At 43.5% G+C, this 23052-nt stretch overlaps 2 protein-coding genes across 4 annotated transcripts in view; one reads left to right on the plus strand and one right to left on the minus strand.

The window, feature by feature from the left end:
* Nucleotides 1–23052, plus strand: part of LOC114701274 (serpin B6) — a 72325-nt gene that overhangs the window by 6995 nt on the left and 42278 nt on the right. The gene's annotated exons all lie outside the window — the stretch shown is intronic.
* On the minus strand, nt 1465–21932 carry Nqo2 (N-ribosyldihydronicotinamide:quinone reductase 2). Of its 3 annotated transcripts, none has more exons than XM_037205835.1 (7): nt 21909–21932; nt 15880–15966; nt 12882–13046; nt 11005–11135; nt 9446–9559; nt 7586–7687; nt 1465–4516 (listed from the first exon to the last, which is right to left on the minus strand). In XM_037205835.1, the coding sequence occupies exons 2-7, from the start codon at nt 15884–15886 to the stop codon at nt 4340–4342; spliced, it is 696 nt and encodes a 231-aa protein (XP_037061730.1). In that variant the 5' UTR covers nt 15887–15966; nt 21909–21932; the 3' UTR covers nt 1465–4339. The 3 variants fall into 3 exon arrangements, with proteins under 3 accessions (XP_037061730.1, XP_037061729.1, XP_028737192.1); XM_037205834.1 differs by having other exon boundaries at nt 21903–21932; XM_028881359.2 differs by lacking the exon at nt 21909–21932 and adding an exon at nt 20154–20332.

A 23052-nucleotide genomic window follows, 5' to 3' on the forward strand; every position in this document is an offset into this window, starting at 1 on the left:
CATATTTGTTGAATTACTCAGATTTGCTTCCATTGTAATTGATATAAATCTAACCCAGACCATTCAAGCCCCAAAGGCAGTCTATTGTCTCACATAACTGGAAGGCTGACAACTAATTCTTGCAGACATGCATAGGTCCATGTTTCAACAGATGCCACTAGAAGTTATCTCTCTATAGCTTGGGCAATCTTTCCTTCAGCATGGCTTTGGTTGTAGGCTGACTCTCTCTATGTATGGTTTCTGACTTACAGTGCCACAACTCCAGGTCCTACATCAAGAAAAGGCTTTATTTCTCAGTATGTCTGTTCAGTCCCTGAATTTAATTTCTTGCTGGCTTGGGTTATTTCTGGGCCACAGAACACATATTGGCCAGGTCTGTCTGATGCCACAAATGGGTACAAGGCCACCACTGTGAAAATAACATAGCTCAGCATAAGGACAAAATACCCAAAGGGAAATCAGTGTTGCCACCCGAATGACCAGGGAGATATGTGAGATGAGCTGAGTATCCACAGTACCACATACCAACTCAGTAGAGGGCCATGTCTAGGTTCAAATCCTACATGCACCTCTATAGCTGTGACCCTGGAGCAAGAGTCTTAATCTAACTCTGATTCATCTTCTGTGCCTATAAAGTGAGACAACTAACTGTACTTGCTCATAAAGCTACTACAAAGATTCAATGAGCTACCACACTACTGAAAAGGTTAGCAGTTCCTGGCATGTTAAACATCCATTATATATACATATGTATTTTAGATACTTTCCCTCACCATTATAACTAGTATTGCTAACAAAATAACAACAACAACAAAACCCAAACAGCAGTTAGTTTCCTAAATAATTTCACTTTCTCTGTATTTCCTTAGGATCTCTGTGATTGGAATGCCTGGTCAGAGAACCAGCCATAGAAAAGCCCTTGATTTTTTTTTTTTTTCTAGATAGCTCTTAGTGGTGCTGGGCCAATTACTATTGTCCCAGCAAGGGGGCTCAGTACTAGTATAATCCAGGTGGAATAACACTTTAAAGGGCAAAGCTGTTGGCCTGGTAGACTCATCATTGGGAAGGCCTCGTGGTACAAGATGGGTTTCTCTAAGGATCCCATTTCACCTCCATCACTGAATTGCTCACAAACAACCTTATTCCTGATCCCTGCAGTTTGACATTTTTTGAGGGGGTGGGGGGCTTGTTTTCTCCACCTTGAGACTTGTGCCAGCATCTCTGTCCCTTGGAGCTGTTAGGATTTTCACCAGAACCCCTCCTACTTCTTACATTGAGCAATGCTTCCTTGTTACCCAACTCTATTCAGAATTGCTCAGAGAACAGAACTCCACAGAGCCAAGTACTACAGCCCACAAAGAACCAGCTTCCAGGCTACAGACAGGACTCAAAGGGGAAGTCCACAGCACAGCAAAGCTAAGACTTTTTCTCAGGGGGTTAGGAAAAACAACACACTCACACCTATTCTGGTTGTTTTTCTCTTTATTCTCTCGTGTTGAATCTGAATCCCTTTGATCTTCACAGTTATACATACCCAACAGAATCTTTCAGGCAATATAGGAGTTACATTTGAAGGTCACATTCCATTTCTTAAATAAATGATTTAAAAAAAACAGTCATCCTGACAACTCACAAGCAATAAATCTAAATAACTTGTCAAAGAGCAAGGAAGTAACATTATTTTTCAGTCAACTCCCTGATTGGTGAGCTGTAACACGCAGCTGCAAAGAAAGAACCATTGTTACCTATCTAGAGAGGTGTAGTGCATAAATGTTTTGTCTATGACCTTGAAGCACTGCTCCTAGAGATGCAGCAGGTAACTGCTCTACCTGCCTATGACCTTGAAGTCCATGACCCTGGGGCGTGGCCTTTTGGGGACCCTTAAGACCTGAGATGCACATATGTTCTCTCTTCTCTACCTCGTGGTTTTGGATATGGGACTGACTCAGATGACTGGAACAGCATTCCAGAATTCGAGACTATTCTGTTCTGTACAGTGAGTTTTTCCCCTTAATAAATTCCTTTGCCCTTTAAACACACTCCGTGGATTTCTTGTTATAGAGAGGTGTAGTCTTATAAAGGATTTTAAAGGAGTTATAAAACTAAACTACTGAGGAGTCTAAGAAAAATAAGGAAATACTACATTCTATACTTCTGAGTGTAATAAACATTTTAAACTAATATTTTATGACTAACAGTTGTAAAATGCAGGGCTTTCTCAAATTCTGAGTGTTTACATTGAGAGAAATATGTCATAAATGCTCTGGTTCTGATTTAGGATTACCTTAAATCTTTTAATATAAACTTATTCCACACTCTCCAAGGCATAGTGACACAAAAAGCGTTTTAAATCTTAAAATATATTTTTCTGTCCTGTGTCAAACTTTAGACCCATAAAAAGGAAACTTTCAACTCTTCCTTGGGGCTATGAGGTCAGATTATTGTCTGTAGCCCTGGCCAGTTGGAAAATCTTCTCCTGCAGTATATCTGAACAAAAGCTGTTTTTATTTCTAGACCTCAGTTAATTGCTCCTTGTCACCTGTGCAATTTCAGGACCCAACATAAAAACAGTTAGTTGGCTGAACTTTGAGTCTTCAGGTTACATACCCATATTATAAAACTGAGGTTAGGAACTCAGTTAATAGAACAGAGTTAATCACTGTCCTAGGTTATCAGCCAGACCTAGCAAGAGAGACTGGCACAGCAATTACATTGCTCTGCACCTTTAACCTTGGTTCAGCAAATCAGACAGCTAGCTCTTATGTCCTTGTAAACTGGACTGCTTTTCCTGGGAATAGTTTATCTTAAAAACCATTAGCAAGGCACCTGTTCTAATCCAAAGCTACTTTAAAGCTTTATATCAGCTAATAGTGTACAGCTATCTTGGCAGCTGAGGAAATTCAGCTACTTTTCTTTGTCAACTTGAGCTGTGATCTAAAATAGCTCTTAGGGAAAATTTATAGTCCTTTACTTGTGTAGCATTTCTTTGTATTAATTAAAACTCTGTATAAGCTAACATTATTGATATCAAATGCACAATACAGCTTAAGGAGGCATCACCTTCTAAATAACCCACAGATAAAAATGCCCAGAAAATCAGGATGTATTAATGAGATAAACACACTACAATGCAGGTAGTGGGGGGACCCCCCACATACATATACATTATATCAGATACCAGAGAAAAGTATGTAGCAGCAACAGTGTGAAAGCACAGCATAAACAAAAGACATTCTGAAGTCTGTATTCTTGTAAGCCTTGCTTGAATGAGATATACCCATCAGAGAGTTTTTCTTCTTGTGAGCTGACACCTTAACTTCAATTGCCAACTGCTGTTGCTCTGACACAGCCAATGGCTACCACCAGACAAGGATTTTGCAAACCCACAAAGGCCCTGTGCTCCTAAAGGAATGGTGTGGCCATTTCCTTTTGTTTGTAGAGCAGTAATTCCCACTGCCCTGGTGATGAAGGATTTAAGCAAGGTGACATGGCTGATTAGATGTGAGTAAGGTCTCAGCTCTGGAACTGCTAGTGTTTCTGCTTGGGAGGCAGAATTAATAATGTCCTTAGATATGTGAGGCCAAGCTGAGGTTATCAACTCCCAAGGTGTAGTGATTTCTGAAACCTGGGATGACAGCAAGGTTCCCTCTATTCAGAATTCTTGTCCTCTCATCCAATAGTGGAAATGGGGAGCTGTGGGACCAGGGCAGAAGAATTCCTACTTCCTAATACTCTGGGGTCCAGCAATTCACAAAGGCCCTGGGTGCTAGCAACAGCCTTGTCTTCAGTAGAGATATCTCCATATATCTGTGCCTATTTTTTCAGAGTCATTATTCAGTGTTATTCATGTAACACTGTGAACAGTGGTAGAATACTATCAAATGATTAAAAAAAATCCTCAGTGTACTTACTTAATAATAAAAAAATCTTAGACTGCTATTCAACTAAAACATCATAATAACCCCCAAATCAAAAGAAAAAGAAAGTCAGAAGTAAATTCAAATTCAGTACTAAAACATTAGTTACAATGGGTTAAATAAAATGAAACAACAAACAAATCCACCTCCATGTTCAGAAAACTATACTATGAAGGTTGAGAGTAGCAAGAAAGATTTTAGAGAGACATTAAAGAAATGAAAAATGAGTAAATAACAACCAGGCAGAACTAATACAGCGCACCAAGCTGATTATTGAAATATCTGATCTAGGTGCATGAAACTGAAGACACTCATTGGTGGGCACTGTTAACCACATCTCTGGGTACAGTACCACCTTCTCTTTGCACATACTTTAGGTCTCTCAGTGTGCTGCTTGTTAGATGTGCTCAGAGCACAAAATGTTACTCTTGGAAGTACCAAGGGGGTGTGCAGTGGATAGGCTCTTCCTTCCAGATGCTCTTCAGCCGCTGGGCCCATGATGCCACCATCACTTTTCTTTCTTCTTCTGATGAAACGTCAATACCAAAACTGATCTGTGGGGCAAGGACCTTAAATCCACAGAAGTGTAATACGCCATGCTGAAGTCAGAAAGGAAAGAACTGGTCATAACCACACGCTATGTACACACAGTTAAATTAGTAAGAAGGGGAAATGACATGAGGAATCCTTCAAAAAATTATGAAACAAATGCTACAAATTTACAACCCATTTCTGGATAGCTGCAGGATAGAGTACTTCATAAGCAGAAGAACTTGGCTAATGAGTCCATCACTAAACATTACAGTTTTGATGGATTTGGCAAATTCTGCTACATTGAATGCTATGTACAGAGAAGTTATTTTAGCTATGATGTACTGCTATAGAAAGTTGTTGACCATTATTATTAATCAAAACAAATTTTAAAAAGTATTTCTTGTATACCATTTATGTACAACAATAATAAACTAGTAAACATTTTTTATGTAAGGATCTATCTAGGCCATTAGGAAATAAATTACAAATAATTCTTTCTGGTGGTGTAGATTAAGTGGATTTTAAATTTTTTATATTGTTTACCTTTCTTCTACTATATGTTGTTATAAACTAGGTAAAGTACATGTTTCTAAAACAAGATTTAAGCTTAGTCAGTGACATGTATGAGAATGGGTAGCCTTCAGAGAAGGAAGCTCACAGGGTAATTGCCCTTCATGGAGCAGCACTAACCCACTAATTGTAGTCATCTTTCAAAAAGAGCCTAGTTTCTCCCTAGAAACAGCACACTTGGTCTTCTGCACTAAGCTCTTCAAAACTTACACCCTCATCCAAGCATTCCCTGTCAGGTGGAGTTAGAGGACAAAAAGCCTACATACATGTTGTTATATTACTTTCTGCTAGACGACATGATTTTATTTATTGGAAATCAGCTCTTAAAAATCCACTGTTGGGGGCTGGAGAAATAGTTCAGCAGTTAAGAGCACTTGATGCTCTTGCTGGTAGTCAGAGTTTGGTTACCAGCACCTACATGGCAATTCACAGCTGTCTGTAACTCCAGTCCCAGAGACTCAAATACTCTCTTCTGCCCTCTGTGGGCACTGCACACATGTGATATATAACATGTATGCAAGCAGAACACTCAAACACATAAAAACAAATCTTTTTCAAAAAATAATTTTTGGGGCTGGTAAGATGTCTCAGTGGCTAAGGGCATAGGCTGCCAAGCCTGATGACCTAAGTTTGATCCTCAGGACCCCCATGGAGAGAACCAACTCCTGAAAGTCATTCTCTAATCTCCATGTGGATGCTGTGGCATGGAGCCCCTGCTCTCCTCTGCCACAATAAATAATGTAATTTTTAAAAATTAAATAAAAATTTAAAACATTAATTATCATCAGTAGGAGAATTCAGCAAATGGACTGAGTGAAAAAGAGAGAGGGGCAACCAACAGCCTTCATAAATACAAAAGGAACTTTTAGATTATTAAATTTAAAATGGTAACAGTGGGCTAGGGAGACAGCTCAGATGGTCAGATGTTTGCTGTGCAAGGATAAGGCCCTGAGTTCTGAACTCTAATCATAAAAAGCTGGGTCTGTAACCCCAGTATATGTGGGGGGGGGGGCAAAGATAGGCAGATCCCAGGGCTCCCTGGCCATCCAGTCCAGTCAAATCAGCAAGTACCAGGATCAGTGGGAGATGTGATCTCAAAAAATAAGGTGGAAAGTGATCAAGGAAGAAACCTGACATTGGCCTGTAGCATTCACACATGCATGCATGGGCAAGTGCACACACACACACACACACACACACACACACACACACACACACACAGACACACAACACACAGGAGAGCAAACAACAAGGCAAAGAGTGAACTTAATTATATACTATCTATATAAAGGAAACTCTTACTGTTTTTGAAAAGATATAATAGAATAATTTCACTAACAGAGAGAGAGAAAGAGGGGGGAGAGAGAAAGGAGAGAGAGCTAACAAATGAGTTAAAAAATGCCAACATCTTGCTGGGCAGTGGTCGCACTCGGGAGACAGAGGCAGGCAGATCTCTGTGAGTTTGATACCCGCCCCCCCTCCGGGTTACAGAGTGAGTTCCAGGATAGGCTCCAAAGCTACACAGAGAAACCCTATCTTGAAAAAACCAAAATAAATAAATAATGAAATAAAAATGCCAACATCTCAATAGAAATGGGGTGTAAGAAATGAGAACCTAGGAAGAAAAGGGACAATTCCTAATTTTTATTTATTATTTTGAGACAAGGACTCCTATATTTCAGATGGACCTCAAACTTGTATAGCTAAGGATGACTTTGAATTTCTGATCCTCCTGCCTCCACCTCCCAAGTGGTGATTATGGGTATGTACTCTCACAACTAGCTTATAAGGAGCTGGAGCTCAAACTCAAGGCTTTGTGTACACATTTGCTATACCACAGACTCATACCTGCATCTTCTGTTCATAATGTCTACATTCACAAAAGCAATCACTCCAGTTATTAAGTACAAGCCTTCCTTTCATCTAGACAGGTATCCCTCCTCACCATATGAAAGAGCACATCCATTTTGCTTCCCAGGTCTCCTAAGAGTCTTTGCTCTGAAGTCTGCCTCATGTTCTCTTTCCCTCACTGGGGAGTTCCATACTCATGGGCATCCTAGCCTGCTGGAACTCCCTCTGACATCGCCTTTCTCCTCAATAGATGGTTATTCTTTAGCCATTCATCTTCCAGGGTGTTCAGAGGCCCAAGTGAAGCCATCCAGATCACAGGGTCTGTAGTACCTCTCACCAAGGCTAAGATGGTGCTAGCTTCATAGAGCATTGTAAGTCTGGGGAGGGCTCTCCAGGCCTTGGTGTTGCTCATCACTGGTACCCACACACCTGGTGCCACCTCAAGGCTATCACAATCCCCAGAAAGCATACAGTAGGCTAACCAGGTTTGGCTTAACTTTGGGTCAAGCATTATTAAAAGTTGTATGTCTTTCCTTTTAGCCAGGCTTTAAACTGCTACCAATTAAAAAAATAAGGATAAAATATTTCCTCTATCTAGTTGCGAGTCAAATGGAGTGTCAAGCTTACAAGGCATATGTGTATATAAGGTGCAGTAGGGAGGGGGAGTGTCCAGTGCACCAGCAAAGCAGAGAAGGCTCACAAGGCCCGTTTACCTGGAGTGGCCATAGGAAGTACCGGAAATCTCCACTGACTCCAGCTTTTGTGTACATCTCAGCGGTACCTCCCGTGGTTAAGGAAAGGAGGGCTAATTTACCCTGCAGGCAAGGGAGAAAGTAAATGCATCATGGGGCTGCCAGAAGAGGAAACGGTGCTCCCGGGACGTCTACAGATTAGAAGGTCGGAAGGGAGTCTGAAGTCAGGTTCCTTCCAGGGTAGACAAATGTAATCTCCCCATGTCCCACAGTCCCATCTAAAGGTGACAGCTAATCGCCTAACAGGGATGGGGACAGAGCAGGCAGCAAAGGGACAGGTGAATATCAAACTTCTGGAGGGAACTAGGTTTCAGAGACCCCGGTGAGAACTGAACTGCTGACCACAGGGCTGATGGGAGGTAAGTGAAGCCCACACAGGATGACCATGCAGTGAAGGTCAGTATCTTGGTTACTTGACTCATTTTCCTCATATACATTTAACATTTCATTCTTGAAGCTTTTAGAATGTAAAGCCATTTGCTTAGTAGAAAGTCCTCTCAGTAAGACATTTACAGATACAATGCATGGTACCTATCAGGTTTTCCACACCCTCTCCTAAAATATAGGAGGTGTATGATTATCCCCCCACCCAGGGTGGGCATATGGAGTCCAAAAGTGTAAAATCAGCCAGAGTGTCACTGTAGCTGGAGAGTTTTCCCTCCGGGTCCCGCCAAGCCCCAGGGGTCCCTGAGCCCACTTATAAAAATAAACATTCAGAAGCTTATATTATTTAAACTGCTCAGGCCTATCATTGTCTAGCTCTTACTCTTATATTTAGCTCATTTCTATTAATCTATACTTTGCCACATGGCTCATGGCTTACTGGTACCTTACATCTTCCTTGTCCTGGCAGCAGCTGCAGGCAGTCTCTCCCTTCCCTTCTGTTCCCTTATTTCTCTCTGTTAGTCCTACCTATACTTCCTATCTGGCTATTGGCCAATCAGTGTTTTATTTATTAACACATCTGCCATACAGAACATCTCACAGCACTGTCACAGAGACAGTACCCTGAGGTTGGGGCTGAAAATGGTACTGTCCATGTCATTACCCATTTCACTCTTGCCCAGTACTTAGCCCCATAGTTCCTTTTCCTTGTGTGTAGATTAGTTATAGAAGGAATCTTAGAGGGTCTTATTAATAAAATCAAACCTGTGGCCAGTTATTGGGGTGAATGCTGGAAGGTCAGAGAAGCAGAACAAGCCACAGCTACCTCACCTCGTCATTTCCTCAGCTGACCCTGTTTCCTCAGACTGGAAGCCTCTGAGTCCTCATCCAGAATGAATTTCAGCTGAACTGCTGCTCCAAAGCCTGAAACTGTAACCAGCTAAAAGCTTCTAGTTTCTGGTCCTCATGCCTTATATAACTTTCTACTTTCTACTATCATTCCCTGGGATTAAAGGCATGAGTCACCATGCTTCGCTGTATCCTTGAACAGATGGATTTCTGCCTCTGGAATGCTAAGATTGAAGGCATATGCTACCATTGCCTAACCTCTAAGTTTAACATTGTGGCTGTTTTGTCTCTGACCCCAGATAAGTTTATTAGGGCGCATAATATTTCAGGGAACACAATACCACCACAATTAGTGTAGATGCATATCCCCCATAATCAAAAAGCTCTGTGAATTTAAAGGATGCACTTATCATCCATGAAGTGTGCTATGCATACATTAAGTGCTTAATGAATATTTACTTACCTAATACAAAGATGCAAACTAGAAATGTAAGTTGATAGATTCCCTCCCCACCTCTCCCCCCTCCCCTTCCTCTCCTTCCTCCCACTGGAAGGATCTGTAGCAATTCTTATCCCCAGAGAACATACCTTGAGAAAACCAGAGTCATAAAAGCCTGGGATGTCGAAGGCAAACCCTTGGCACAGCACCCTATCCATCCAGCCTTTTAGGATTGCTGGAACGCTGAACCAGTATAGTGGGAACTGGGGATAGACAAGAAGAAGAAACTAAACTATGCTCTGTCTCAGGATTCATACAGGTCCCACTGACCTCTCCTTTCAGGGCACCCAGCAGGCAAAGGTAGCCTATAGGATCTGCTCAGTGGGCACAACATGGTCCAGTTGCTGTTCCAGTGATGGTCTCCCGATGACAGTTCCTTATGCTAGCCACAAAGTAGACAGTGAGGATGTGTGCTGGATAGTTTTATGTCAGCCTGATACAAACTAAAGTCATCCGAGAGGAGGGAGCCCAATTAAGAAAATGCCTCCATAAGATCATGCTGCAGGCAAGCCTATAGAGCATTTTCTTAACTAGTGATTGATGTGGGAGGGTTCAGCCATTGTGGGTGGTGCCACCCCTGGGCTGGTGGTCCTGGGTTCTGTAAGGAAGCAGGCTGAGCAAGCCAGGAAGCAATGCTCTGTGGCCTGTGCATCATGTCCTGCCTCCAGATTCTCACCCTATTTGAGTTTCTGTCCTGGCTTCCTTCCATGGTGGCCTATGAATGTGGAAGTGTAAGTCAAATAAACCCTTTCCTTCCCAACTTGGCTTTTGGTCATGGTGTTTTATCACAGCAATAGTAACCCAAATTAAAACAGAGACTTTCAGTCAGTGAAGTCCTCAAATGATGGAAATCTGGGGAGAGCAGAGCACCCCAGAAGTGCTGCCATGACTGTTCTTGCTCAGAGGACTCAGGTGAGCAGAGCCTTTATATACTCAGCCGCAGTTCCTGTTGAGTTTGACTTGGATTTTCATCAGTGCAGCAACTCTTCAGAATCACACACTTATCTGACTGTGCATATTACAGGCCCAGGTTAACTGCACCCTGTCCAATGCTGGCAGGAGTGGTCAGATGGAGTTAGTACTTCTGGAAGTCAGTCTGTGGGGCTAGTTCCTTCTGTAGTGGCTTCTCCTTCTTGGGATATATACACCAGTCTGTGGTGTGTGTGTGTGTGTGTGTGTGTGTGTGTGTGTGTGTATGTGTGTGTGTGTGTGTGTGTGTGTGTGTAGGTAGTAACTAGTGAGAGGTTGTCCTGTCAGTGGTCAGGGCATTTAATGCAGGAGTTGGCTAAACTGCCTTGATAAACAACTGTGCAGAGAAAGCTGGTTCCCAGCTAGCTGGCATGTCTGGGGCAGGGGCTTTGGGAGGATAAAAGCAGAAAGACTGGCATGATTCAGATGCTTTTGGGACTACTGGGCCAATGCGTACATTCTTGATTCATACTGACTTAGGGAGTCAGAGGTTTGATTAACACAGACTATAAGGATCTCTTTATCAAAGTAGGAAAGTATTCTAACTAGGGTTGTAACTAGGAAAGGTATTTCAAGTAGCCATGTACATGTGTTAAAAAAAAATCACTAGTTCCAAATGTAATGTTCAAGTGTTTGTTCATAGGATGAACTTACTCAGTAATCTGAGGAAACAACAAACCTGAAATATCACTAGATCAGCTTCTTGCACCTTTCTCTGCTCCTCAAGTATGTCACTGGTCAAAGCTGTCTTCTTGTAGGCCTCATAGGTCTCTATCCCATATCTGAAGACTTCAGGATTAGAGAGGGCACCTAGGAAGGAAGAATTCAATTTCTCAGTCCCCAGCTTGTCCCAGTTCCCAGTTCCCTTGTTACAGTTCCTTCTGTAGTTTTGGTCAGGCATGGTACTGCCCCCATGCATGCCACCATGTTCCCTGCCATGATGATGGCAGACTAACCCTCTGAAACTGTAAGCAAGGCCTCAATTAAATGCTTTCTTTCATAAGAGTTGCTTTGGTGTCTCTTCACAGCAATAGAGCAGTGACTAAGACACCCAGTGAAGTAAAGGCTTCACTTTAATGGTACTGGTCTCTTGTTAATCATGGCTGAGTCTTCAGCCCCAGCTGACCAAAACTACAGAATCTTAATTCAAAATAGTAAATATGCAATGGCCCCAATAGTCTTTTAGCAACTCTCAAACTTCCCTGTGGAACTTCACAACCCAGGTCTCCATTGTCTGCATTTCTCTTAACATTCTTTTTTTCCAAGCTCCTACAGAACATCTCACCAAGCTTCAACTACTCGATGGCTTTGCTCACCCAAAGTTCCAAAGCCCTTTCACAATCTTCCCCCAAACAACATGGTTAGGTCTGTCACAGCAGTACCCCACTCCTGGTACTAAACTCTGCCTTAGTTAGGATAACTACTGCTATGATGAAACACCATGACCAAAGCAACTTGGGGAGGAAAGGGTTTATTTGGCTTATACTTCCACATCACTCTTCAGCATTGGAGGAAATCAGGACAGGAACTCAAACAGGGCAGGAACCTGGAGCCAGGAGCTGATGCAGAGGCCATGGAGGGGTGCTGATCAATGGCTTCCTCCTTATGGCTTGCTCAGCTTGCTTTCTTATAGAACCCAGGATCACCAGCACAGGAGTGGCCCAACCCACACAGGCTGGGCCCTCCCCCTCAATCACTAATTAAGACAATGCCCTGCAGGCTCGCCTACTGCCTGATCTTACTGAAAATGTTCAAATCCTAGGAAGCTATTTCCCCAGAATTAGTTTCATTGTGCTCAGGTTCCCAGGTACTTAGAAGCCATTGCAGCAATGATCCAAGTGGATCCAGCCACTGTCCTAGAACTGCAAGCCCAGATAAATCTCTCCTCAAGTTGGTTAAGTATTCTATGAGAGGTGAAGAAGCTGACTAATGCAACCCTCATACTTGCTTGCATAGCGCAGATATCTCTGAAAATACAGAAAATGGGGCTGGAGAGGTAGCACATACTGCTCTATAGAGGACCCAGATTCAAATCTTAGCACCAATGTCCAGAGGCTCACAACTGCCTGTAACTCTAGCTCCAGGGTATCCAATGCTCACTTCTGGCCTCTACAGACAACCACATGCATCTGCACCTACCCTCACATAGACATACACATAATTAAATAGAATAATCTTTCTTTTAAAAGAAACCTCGCTATGTTGGGAGCAGAGGAATTGGGTTGCTGGGGGACAGGAATGACAGAGACTGGCACCATGGACTCTTGACTTGAGACTTGAGGTCACGGAACAACAGTTAGATATTGTTGACATTTTAAAAAATTATAAAATATGGGGGCTGGAGAGATGGCTCAGTGGTTAAGAGCACTGACTGCTCTTCCAGAAGTCCTAAGTTCAATTCCCAGCATTCACATGGCAGCTCACAACTGTCTGTAACTCCAATATCTGACACATTCACACAGACATACATGCATGCAAAATACCAATGCATATAAAATAAAAAAAAATTATAAAACACAGAAAATTTTAAGACATATGATTTAAGCCTAGACTCACCAGTGATATCATTTCTTGTGGCCCTTGGCTCAAAGTTCATGGCATACAAGTCAGACACAGTGACTGTACATCCCTGCTTGCTCAGTTCTTCAACAGCCACTTTCTTCAGGGACCCATTTAAGGACTTGGGTTCTTGGTGTGCATAGATGATGAGCACTTTCTTACCTGTACCAGGGGAAGAGATGTTTCCTTTGAAGAGCACATCTTTTTGTCAAAACTCAGTGCAGACTAGGGTGAAAGTGATGGATAGGTATATCACTGCATTGGAACAAAGGAACCAGCAACCGTTTAAATGGGTGATAAAATAATATTTTAGTACTATTATAGTGTGCTGTAACTTGGGCTTACTAATACAAATTGAGTAGCTACTATTTTTTAAATGCTTGGGACCAGAAATGACTTGGAATTTGGCTTTTTCAGACTTTGCAAAATTTGTATAGACTTTATAAGTCAAACACCTCAAACTTTAAAATTCAAAATTGTAAATGCTCATGAACCCAATCTTTTTGACTCTGGAGATCTGGTAATCATGTGCTCAAAATTGTATCTTTGGATTGAGATAGTCAACCTTTACTCACAAATACAATGAACTAAACCATGTCTCCTTAGAAAACATACAACTAAAATCTTTTAAAAGCCTGCTCAGTTTGGATAGCCTTTATGACAAGTTTTTAGCCTTTCTCTGTAACAGAAAACAAAACAAAACAAAAAATAAAAGGAATTAACCTCCTGTGACTGGTGTATTCTGCTTCCACCTCCCCCAGGTCCATGGACACCTGACATTTAAATAAAGTAGGATGAAGCAGACCCTGGTGTCTTGAGGGAGACAGAGCCATGTGGAACCTCTTTTGGTGGTGACATTGATATAAGAAGATTCTAAGAGCAGGCCATGAAGGCACTGTTTCTGTCATAAATAAGCATAAGGACCTGAATTTGGTTCCTAGCACTCACCCAAGGGTGTCAGCACATGTCTGTAATACTAGTACTTAGTAGGGGGTGGGTAGAGATAAGAGAATACTGGGAGCTCAGAGGCTAGCCAGACTAGGTCAATCACGGTGCTGCAGATTCCATTACAGACCCTGTATTTAAAAAATAAGGTTGAGGGGACTGAAGAGATGGTTCAGAGGAGCTCTTCCAGAGGACCTGGGTTCAATTCTCAACACCTACACTGGCAGTTCACAATCATCTGTAACTGTAGTTGCAGAAGATCCAATGCCCTCTTCTGACCTCTGGATGCAAGACATGCATGTGGTACACAGACATACATGCAAACACTCATATATATAATAAGAGAATTTTAAAAATCAGGTGGAGAATGAGTGAGGAAGATATCCAGTGTCAACCTTCGGCCTTCTCATGTGCACACACATGGAAGTGCACCTGCATATGCAAGTGTGCTTGTGTACACACACACACACACACATACACACACACACACACACACACACACATGAGCACGCATAGTAAAACTCTTGTGTGTGTACGGGTGCATGTCAATGTAAGTACACCTACATTATAGAGGCCAGAGGTCTGTGTCAGGTGTCTTCTTCAGTGGCTTTCTACCTTACTTTTTGAGATAGTCTCTCATTGAACTGATTTGGCTAGAGTGGCTGGACAGAGAGCTCCAGGAATGCCTCTGTCTGCATGCTGGGTTACAGATGAGTGCTCCTGTGCCCGGCTTTTGTGTGGGTATTAGGAATCTGAACTCAGGTCTCATGTGTGTTTGGCAAGCACTTTACTGGCAATCTCTCTGGCACTAAGATGTTAAACTCTTGGTTTGAACTTTCTAGTCTAGGACCCTGAATAGAAAACACATGTTAGTTTGAAGCAAACAGTTTCAGGGCATTCATCTGAGTGTAAAGGTTGAATTCCACGTGTTGGGTTACTTATTAGGTTTTACTTCACTTTCTAATGCTACAGTGCTATAAAGGAACTGTACTTTGAAGGCTTGCCAAGAGAATGGATATAAATGAAATACCTACATCACTGTTTCTCAATTGGGGCAGCATTACCAGTCACGGGCACCGCTGTCAAAGGTGTGGATGTTTCTAACTGCCATAACTAGTAGTGGAAGGGGTGCTTCTGGCATCTAATGGGCACAGCTCAGAGATAGTGCTAAATACACTATAAGATGGCACCTGTAAGACTGATCCTATCTCAAATCAGTAGTACCAAGGGTGAAAAATCCAAAGCCAGGGAAAGGGACAGAATATAGCTCAGTAGAGTGCTTTTTTGGCATGTACAAACAAATATTGTAAAAGCAAAGGAAAAACCCAAATCTATACCATAACATGTACAATAAGGTAAATCTACATGTTTGAAGTGAAAGAATTACAATGTTATATATTACTGAGTAAAAAATAATGAGTTTGCCGGGCGGTGGTGGCGCACGCCTTTAATCCCAGCACTCGGGAGGCAGAGCCAGGCGGATCTCTGTGAGTTCGAGGCCAGCCTGGGCTACCAAGTGAGTTCCAGGAAAGGCGCAAAGCTACACAGAGAAACCCTGTCTCAAAAAACCAAAAAAAAAAAAAAAAAAAAAAAAAAAAATAATGAGTTGTAAAATTACATATGTGTCTCTGATGTGTTCATGTATATAATAAACACACACAGAGGCACTGGAGGTTGGTGCAGTGATAGAACACGTGTTTCTGGTGCATGTGATGCTGAGTTTGGTCCCCAGTACTGCAGAAGGAGGGGAAAGGTAAAGATGGAATCAAACCTTGGTCTAAAATAGAAGCCCATTTCCTCAGCTCCCCTTTTTAGGGAACTTTTTGTCCCAAGGATGGTTTCTGGACAATGACAGGATAGCCGTGCATCCCACTTTTTCTGGAGGAGGTTGAAATGGAAAAAGTAAAAATATGAAAGAAAATAATTACATGCAGTGATCCATGTCATAAACCAAGAAGGTTCATATATGCATCTAGGTTGCTTAGGATTTTTAATAACAAATGATAGAATTTCTGGCTAAATGTCTTACATCTCCATAACAGGTCATTACCTGCCATGCTGGAGGGGATGGATTCTCTGATTTGGAAGAGTAGTCCAAAGTTTCAGAACTGTCTCTCTTCTTGGTGACTGCAACACTCTGGAAGAGAAAATAAACTCAGAGGAGGAATGGAAGATAGGGCTGAGGTCAGGATACCAAGTGTAGGCCTCGCAGTGGCTGCTTCACAAACACATCTGAACACAGGCTTCTCAGAGGGTGAGGCAGCCTTCCTGCATCCCAAGACTTCCCTTTTAGCTAGTGAGGCTGATAAGATGAAGGGTACTGGGCAAGTCAAGGGGGTGGTGTCACTGTGCATTACTGGGCCTTTTTCTCAACTATAAATAAGGCCAGTTGGGTGCTTCAGTCTTCCATCTAGAGTTACAGGGTGGCCCAGAGAAGTAAGAAAGAGGGCACATAAAGATGGTGGCTATAATGTAATAGGATTCTAGGGGACCTTGGGAGAAGATCAGTGGTAGGACATGTGCTTAGCATGTGCAAGGCCTGGAGTTTAATCTTCAGCACCCTCCTCTTCAGCAAAAGATTTTGGATAAAATGTTCTCCCTAATGGGCTGTAGAGACAAGGAGGCTTGTGTCATCACTCTTGGCTGGCCCTCTCCAAAACAGCTTTCTGGAGGGAGGATGCATTGGTTTGAATGGTTTGCATTTGGTGATGCTGTTTGGAGAGGTTGGGGGAGGGGGGTGCAGCCCTGCTGGAGGAGTAAACACTGGGGCAGGCTTTGGGATTAGATCGCCTTGCCCCACTTAGGTTCATGCACTTTGCATCCTGCTTGTGATTGAAGATGTGAACTGTCAGGTCCCTGCTGATGTCATCATGCCTGCTGCTTGCTGCTATGTTCCCTTGTCATCCTAGACTCTTAATCCCCTGAAGCCATGGGCCACAATAGACTCTGTTCTTTGAGTCACCTTGATTGTGGTGTTTTGTCACAGTGACAGAAAAGTAACTAATGTATAATATTTCCTGATATTGACAGGAAAAAAACAAAACACTCAGTTAAAAGGGAAAAACCAAACAGTCCAACTCAGAAATGGGTAAAGACATGACCAGACTTTACCCCAAAGTTATATAAACAAGCTTTAAGGATGTGGAAAGGCATAGTAGTCATTGGGGAAATATTATGGCTAAAATCGAATAGCAAGACTTGGTGGCAGGTAAAGAGACTGTTTCAGTGTTGGTAAGGTGTAAAATGGTGCAGCTTCTATGGAAGGCAACTGAGAGGCTCCTTAAAAATTAAACAGGAAATCACTATGTTCTCCTCTAGTTTCACTTCTGATTATCCGCTCAAAAGAATCAAAAGTAGGATCTGAGCAGGGCTTGGGGTATGGTAGAATATGCTAGTAATCCTGGATCAGGAGTTCAAGATCAGCCTCAACCAGTGGAAATTGCTGGTGATGATGGCAGCAGTGATACCCTGAAGAAATACTTTACTGGGATGAAAGATGTTTGCCGCATTCAATAGAAAACCAATCCGTGTTACCATGTTCATATTACATGCTACAGGACTGGTGGGAGGATGGATTTATTTATTCAAGGACCGCCTTGAGGAAAATGGAGGTGATTTCTCTGTCTTAAACCCTCGTTTGGTGATAGTGGTCGCATGCTAGGTGCTGAGGGCTTTTGGTAGGTACCAAGGGTTATGCTGGGTCAGTGGGTGGAAAGTTCCATGCTGGGTGACATCTTCCCCAGGGTACAGTCTGACCTTTTCAAAGTCAGAATTGACCTTGATGTCCTGGGAAGTCAGTGCCAAGTATTTTCTTTTCTGATGAGTACTATTTGCAAGTTAAATTCTTGTGAGCTGAGAGTGCTAAGGGTCCCCCTCCTTATAATGCCTTGTGGAAAGGATGGTCCTTAAGACAGGAGGTCAAAGTTCCTCCCAGGGTTCACACTGCATGTTTACAGAGCAGATCAAAAGCTTCATCTCTGGCAGAGCACTAATCAGATGACTTTCTCATATCTCAGAGTCACTAAACATGACATGGACACCACAAGTCCACATTTCCTCTGTCTGCTCCATTACAAGAAGGGGTGTCAGAACAGAGGCAGAACAAATGGTGGTATGGAGCCAGCCATGCAAAAACCTGGAGCGAGAGAGAAGTCCAGGCAGGCGGGCTGGATCAAGTAAGGACCCAGTAAGAACTGACCTGGAGAGTTCCAGAAACAGCAAGAAAGGTTATTTAGTTGGGCTGTGGTTTGAAGTGAGTGGTCAGGGATGCAGCCAGGGAGCTGGATGGGGAATAACCAAGTGAACAGGGCAGGGTGAAGATTTTATCCTAAGATTAACGAAGACCTTAGGCAGAGAGCCCCATGGCCTGATCCACATTTTCAGAGGTTCCCAAGGCCACTGCAGATGAGCAAAATACATCCTGAGATTCCCCAAGTGAGGGACCAGAGCCGCCTTAGTTGAGACTTTGCAGCGCCCCAGACACACTGTTCTCTCTCTGCAGCTCCCCTTGCCTCACCACCCCTAGTGTACGGTCAGCCCAGTTTACACACCTAGTGTACGGTCAGCCCAGTTTACACACCTAGTGTACGGTCAGCCCAGTTTACACACCTAGTGTACGGTCAGCCCAGTTTACACACCTAGTGTACGGTCAGCCCAGTTTACACACCTAGTGTACGGTCAGCCCAGTTTACACACCTAGTGTACCGTCAGCCCAGTTTACACACCTAGTGTACCGTCAGCTCAGTTTCCACACCTAGTGTACCGTCAGCCCAGTTTACACACCTAGTGTACGGTCAGCCCAGTTTACACCCCTAGTGTACCGTCAGCCCAGTTAACACACCTAGTGTACCGTCAGCCCAGTTTCCACCCCTAGTGTACGGTCAGCCCAGTTTACACACCTAGCGTACCGTCAGCCCAGTTTCCACCCCTAGTGTACGGTCAGCCCAGTTTACACACCTAGTGTACCGTCAGCCCAGTTTCCACCCCTAGTGTACGGTCAGCCCAGTTTACACACCTAGCGTACCATCAGCCCAGTTTACACACCTAGTGTACGGTCAGCCCAGTTTCCACACCTAGCGTACCATCAGCCCAGTTTCCACCCCTAGTGTACGGTCAGCCCAGTTTACACACCTAGCGTACCATCAGCCCAGTTTACACACCTAGTGTACGGTCAGCCCAGTTTACACACCTAGTGTACCATCAGCCCAGTTTCCACCCCTAGTGTACGGTCAGCCCAGTTTACACACCTAGTGTACCGTCAGCCCAGTTTCCACCCCTAGCGTACCGTCAGCCCAGTTTACACACCTAGTGTATGGTCAGCCCAGTTTACACACCTAGCGTACCGTCAGCCCAGTTTCCACATTTACAGTAAATGGAGGGCGGGTGTGGGCATCAGAGTTGAATTTCCTCTTACTCAGCTCCCCTACTCTCTTAGAGTAAGAAATGGGAAGAAACAAAGTCTCCTGTCACAGGCTCTTTACCCTCAGGCATAGAGACGAGTTAATAGCTCTCCTTAGGTGGACACTGCAAGTTACCCAGGTGTTTTGTTTCTGCTGCTGTTTTGTTTTTGGTGGGAGGCTGTGGTTGTTAACCAACAAGTCATGTGAAATGAGCTCTGATATTTAGAGGTAAAAATAATTTTCTTAACACCCAGCAGCTATTTTGATTTTTCATGGTATCATTTACTGTGCCTCTTTCTTCTACACAGGCAGGCTCTATGTTGGTCATTCTAACAGCTAACATGTCATCCTGTAGCGACATCATTGCCTGCCTGCTTTCTGTGATCACTTAGGTTACCCGCCCCCATCTGTATTTCACTCTACTAGAGGTTTCTATGATTCACACAAGTTCAGTTTTCTATATCTCTCTGATTGAGATTTCCAGAGATTAGAGGTTACTGAAACCTATAATTTCACATTAATAGTTACAGAAGCCAGTCCTTGAAGGCAGAGTCTTCCGCAGTTGCTTGAAGGCACCAGGGTAAGGGAAGGCACCGGTGTAGAAACTCGGCTCTGGGCTCCTCTTTGACTTTTACCCTTTGGTAATAAATATGCAGAGACCCGCAGCTGCTCTCTAACAAGTGGGCTGACAAAATGCAACCGTTTGTATTAAGCAGGACCTGGGCCTAATGTGGTAACGTGGGCTGATATTTTAAGAAAGGCTCAAGGTGCGAGGAACCTCCGGGACACGGGACACGGGTCCATGGTCTAATTCGCAAGCTAAAACCCAGAAGGGGCCCCTTCCGTTCTGCATTCCCCCAATCCCCAAGGTCGCTTGCAGGAAGGCCTTCCCCCCTCCCTGGGGAAGCAGTGAACTGACTCTCACCTTGGCCTTCAGCAGGGAGCACTGTGCACCGTGACACCACCAGATTCCTGGGCTTGAACGCCTAAAGCTTGCCTGCAGGCACCACGGCTGCGTACTGGGACCCAGGGCTGCTTCCCCCTTGGGCTCCGCCCCTCGCCCCGCCCTCACACTGTCCTCTGGCGGCCTGTGAGCAATAGCCCACCCACAACTCGGGCCTGTCAGTGCGAGATCGCGGGACTTCAGCTTCCCTCCCCAAGTCTCCCTGTCCTGTTATGCCCGCCCCCCCGCGCTCGCGCTGGCTGGGCTCCAGTGGTTGTGGGCAGGACAGGTTTGGCTCCTTGCTGAGGGAGACTGGCAGGAAGCCTGTACTGGGAGAAGGGTAGAGGCTCCCTTCTGCTTTGTACTTTATCACATACAGCCTCTGCATATATCCGGGTAAAACAGAACTAAACGCCAACAGCATAGTACTAGGCAATCAAAAAAGGAATGGGCCTTGAATACACCCAGCTCCAGTCCGCAGGGAATTTCCCAAAGAGCGGCCAGTCTCCAAAAGTTATTTACTTCATGATTCCTGAAAGAGCAGATTACAGGAACGGGGAATCAGAATAGTGGTTGCCAGGATTTAGGAGGGGGAAATGGCTGCGACTATAAAAACAATCTTTGTGTTGAGGGACGCATTCTTTGCTGTCCTCTCCATGACACTCCATGGTAAGACCCTTGCCAGATGTCATCACTGGGGGAAACTGTGAAAAGGATCTATAGGTCCACAATAGTTAATTAAAACTAAATGCTACAAGGCCAAGGACCTCCCTTAGAAGGCGGAAAGTCTTGGAACCAGAGCTGTAGCTGGCGAAGCTGGAGAAGGGAGCTGTTGAGCATTGTAGGTGAATGGTCTGTTTCCAGGCTGCTGTGGTTTGTGCTGCTGCCAGCCCATCTGTGATTTTGACCTCCCCAAGGCCCCTTCCCAAGCCCTTTGCTTTCATTCCTAGTGTCCTGCAATGGCCCTTTTCAAATAGATCAGAAACTGCATATGATGGTGCTAGCCTGATATCCCAGGTTATATATACTAGGAAGCTGAAACAGGAGGGTTACAAGTTCAAGACCAGCCTGTACTAAGGAGACCTTGTCTCCAAAAACAAAAACAAAACAAGCAAATAAACAACAACAAAATAACAACACAGAAAAAAGTTTCCACCTGTTTTGGGGTTTGTTTGTTTGTTTGGTGTGTGTGTGTGTGTGTGTGTGTGTGTGTGTGTGTGTGTGTGTGTGTGTGTTGGCTTTCTGGCTTCCTACTCAGTGACATCTTTTCCAATTCAAGGAGTGGTGGTGTGATCTTTCTGCTACATTTTCCTTGTATCCAGAGGTGGGATATGGCACTTTTACTTTACTCCCCAGCACAGTCAGGGCTGCCTGTGAACCCTGACCTGGAGATAGTCTTCATTTGTAACAGAGCTGCAGGTATCCGGTGCCTCAGAACCTGTGGGCTCATGCATGACCAGAGTACAGCAGCATCAGTAACAAGAACGGGCTGGGCAAGCTGCTCTCCACTGGGGACTAGAAGCTGAATGGTATTCTCTGTAGCTGGAGAGCTTCTCTCTAGGTCCCGCCAAGCCCCCGCAGTCCAACAGCCCACTTACAAAATAAACACACAGACACTTATATTATTTAAACTGTTTGGCCTAAAGGCTCAGGGTTCTTGTTAACTGTTCTTATATCTTAAATTAACCCATTTCTATTAATCTATAAGTAGCCATGTGGCTCGTGGCTTACCGGTACCTTACATCTCGCTTGTCATGGCGGCGGCCAGCAGGTCTCTCTCCTCAGCCTTTCACTTCCCCCAATTCTCTTCTCTTTGTCCCGTCTATACTTCCTGCCTGGCTACTGGCCAATCAGTGTTTTATTTATTAACCAATCAGAGCAACACATTTGCCATACAGAACATCCCACAGCACTCCCCCCCCTTTTTTTTAAAAAGGAAGGTTTTAACTTTTACATAGTAAAATTACAGATAACAAAACAATTATCAAGCAAGAATTACAGTTATAATATCTAGTCTATTTATAATAACTAGTCTATTTGGCAAAATTAAAGAAGATATCCTATCTATTTTATATTTGTGAGTCTAAGGTTTCATATCTAATTTATCTTTTATCATAACTAAGGAAAATTGTATCTAGCTTCAACTACATCAAAGACCTCAGAAGGACATAGTATTATTGCCTGAGAAATGGGAGAAGGATACAAGCAACTTTCGGGAGTCTTGCAGGGTAGACAGAGACAGCTGGCAGCCTGGACAGTCACCTAATGTTCCTTTTAAAGTTGGGGCATCTGTCTTCAGCCCACAGGGCTAGAGTGTCTCAGTTACTTTTCTCAGTATCCTGTAGAATGTCTGGCAGTTTCCTCTGCGAAGCAGGAACCTGAAGGACCATTTTGTCAAGCAAAGTTTAGTGGTCATCTTCTTATGGGTCCTGCATGTCCAGTCGATCAAGCAGCCCAGGCAAGAACAGTTTCTTGCCCAAATGGCTATTTTTGTCAAGGTGAAGATAAACTCCATATGGAGTGTCTTTGATGCCCATCCTCCTCTCTGAAGTAAATCGGTGCTGCCAGGAGCAGACATATCTCACTGTCCAGAAAGTCTAAGTTTTTAAAACATTTTAAATGCCATATTCTGTAGGTCTTTGAAGTATTTGAAGATTACCTATCTATCTGAAATATATCTATGTATACCTAGAAGACTTAACTAACATGGCTACGAGTATGATTATCATAGATGACTAATTATTAATCTATTTTTAATTATTCATTACAATTTTAAATGAGCTATACAAACATAACACCTTAAACAAGAGTAGAAATATACACACAATATAACAAAATTAACTTTAAGTTTGTATCAATAAACTAAAATCTATACCAATGT

The sequence above is a fragment of the Peromyscus leucopus genome, chromosome 5, assembly GCF_004664715.2.
Source record: "Peromyscus leucopus breed LL Stock chromosome 5, UCI_PerLeu_2.1, whole genome shotgun sequence".
NCBI lineage: Eukaryota > Metazoa > Chordata > Mammalia > Rodentia > Cricetidae > Peromyscus > Peromyscus leucopus.

Coding starts and splice junctions, on each gene's coding strand:
- Nqo2 (XM_037205835.1), bottom strand. Junction 9,560..11,004: donor CTGATCTAGTGATATTTCAG/GTTTGTTGTTTC, acceptor GTCTATCCCCAG/TTCCCACTATACTGGTTCAG. Junction 7,688..9,445: donor ATGACTCTGGTTTTCTCAAG/GTATGTTCTCTG, acceptor CCTTGCCTGCAG/GGTAAATTAGCCCTCCTTTC.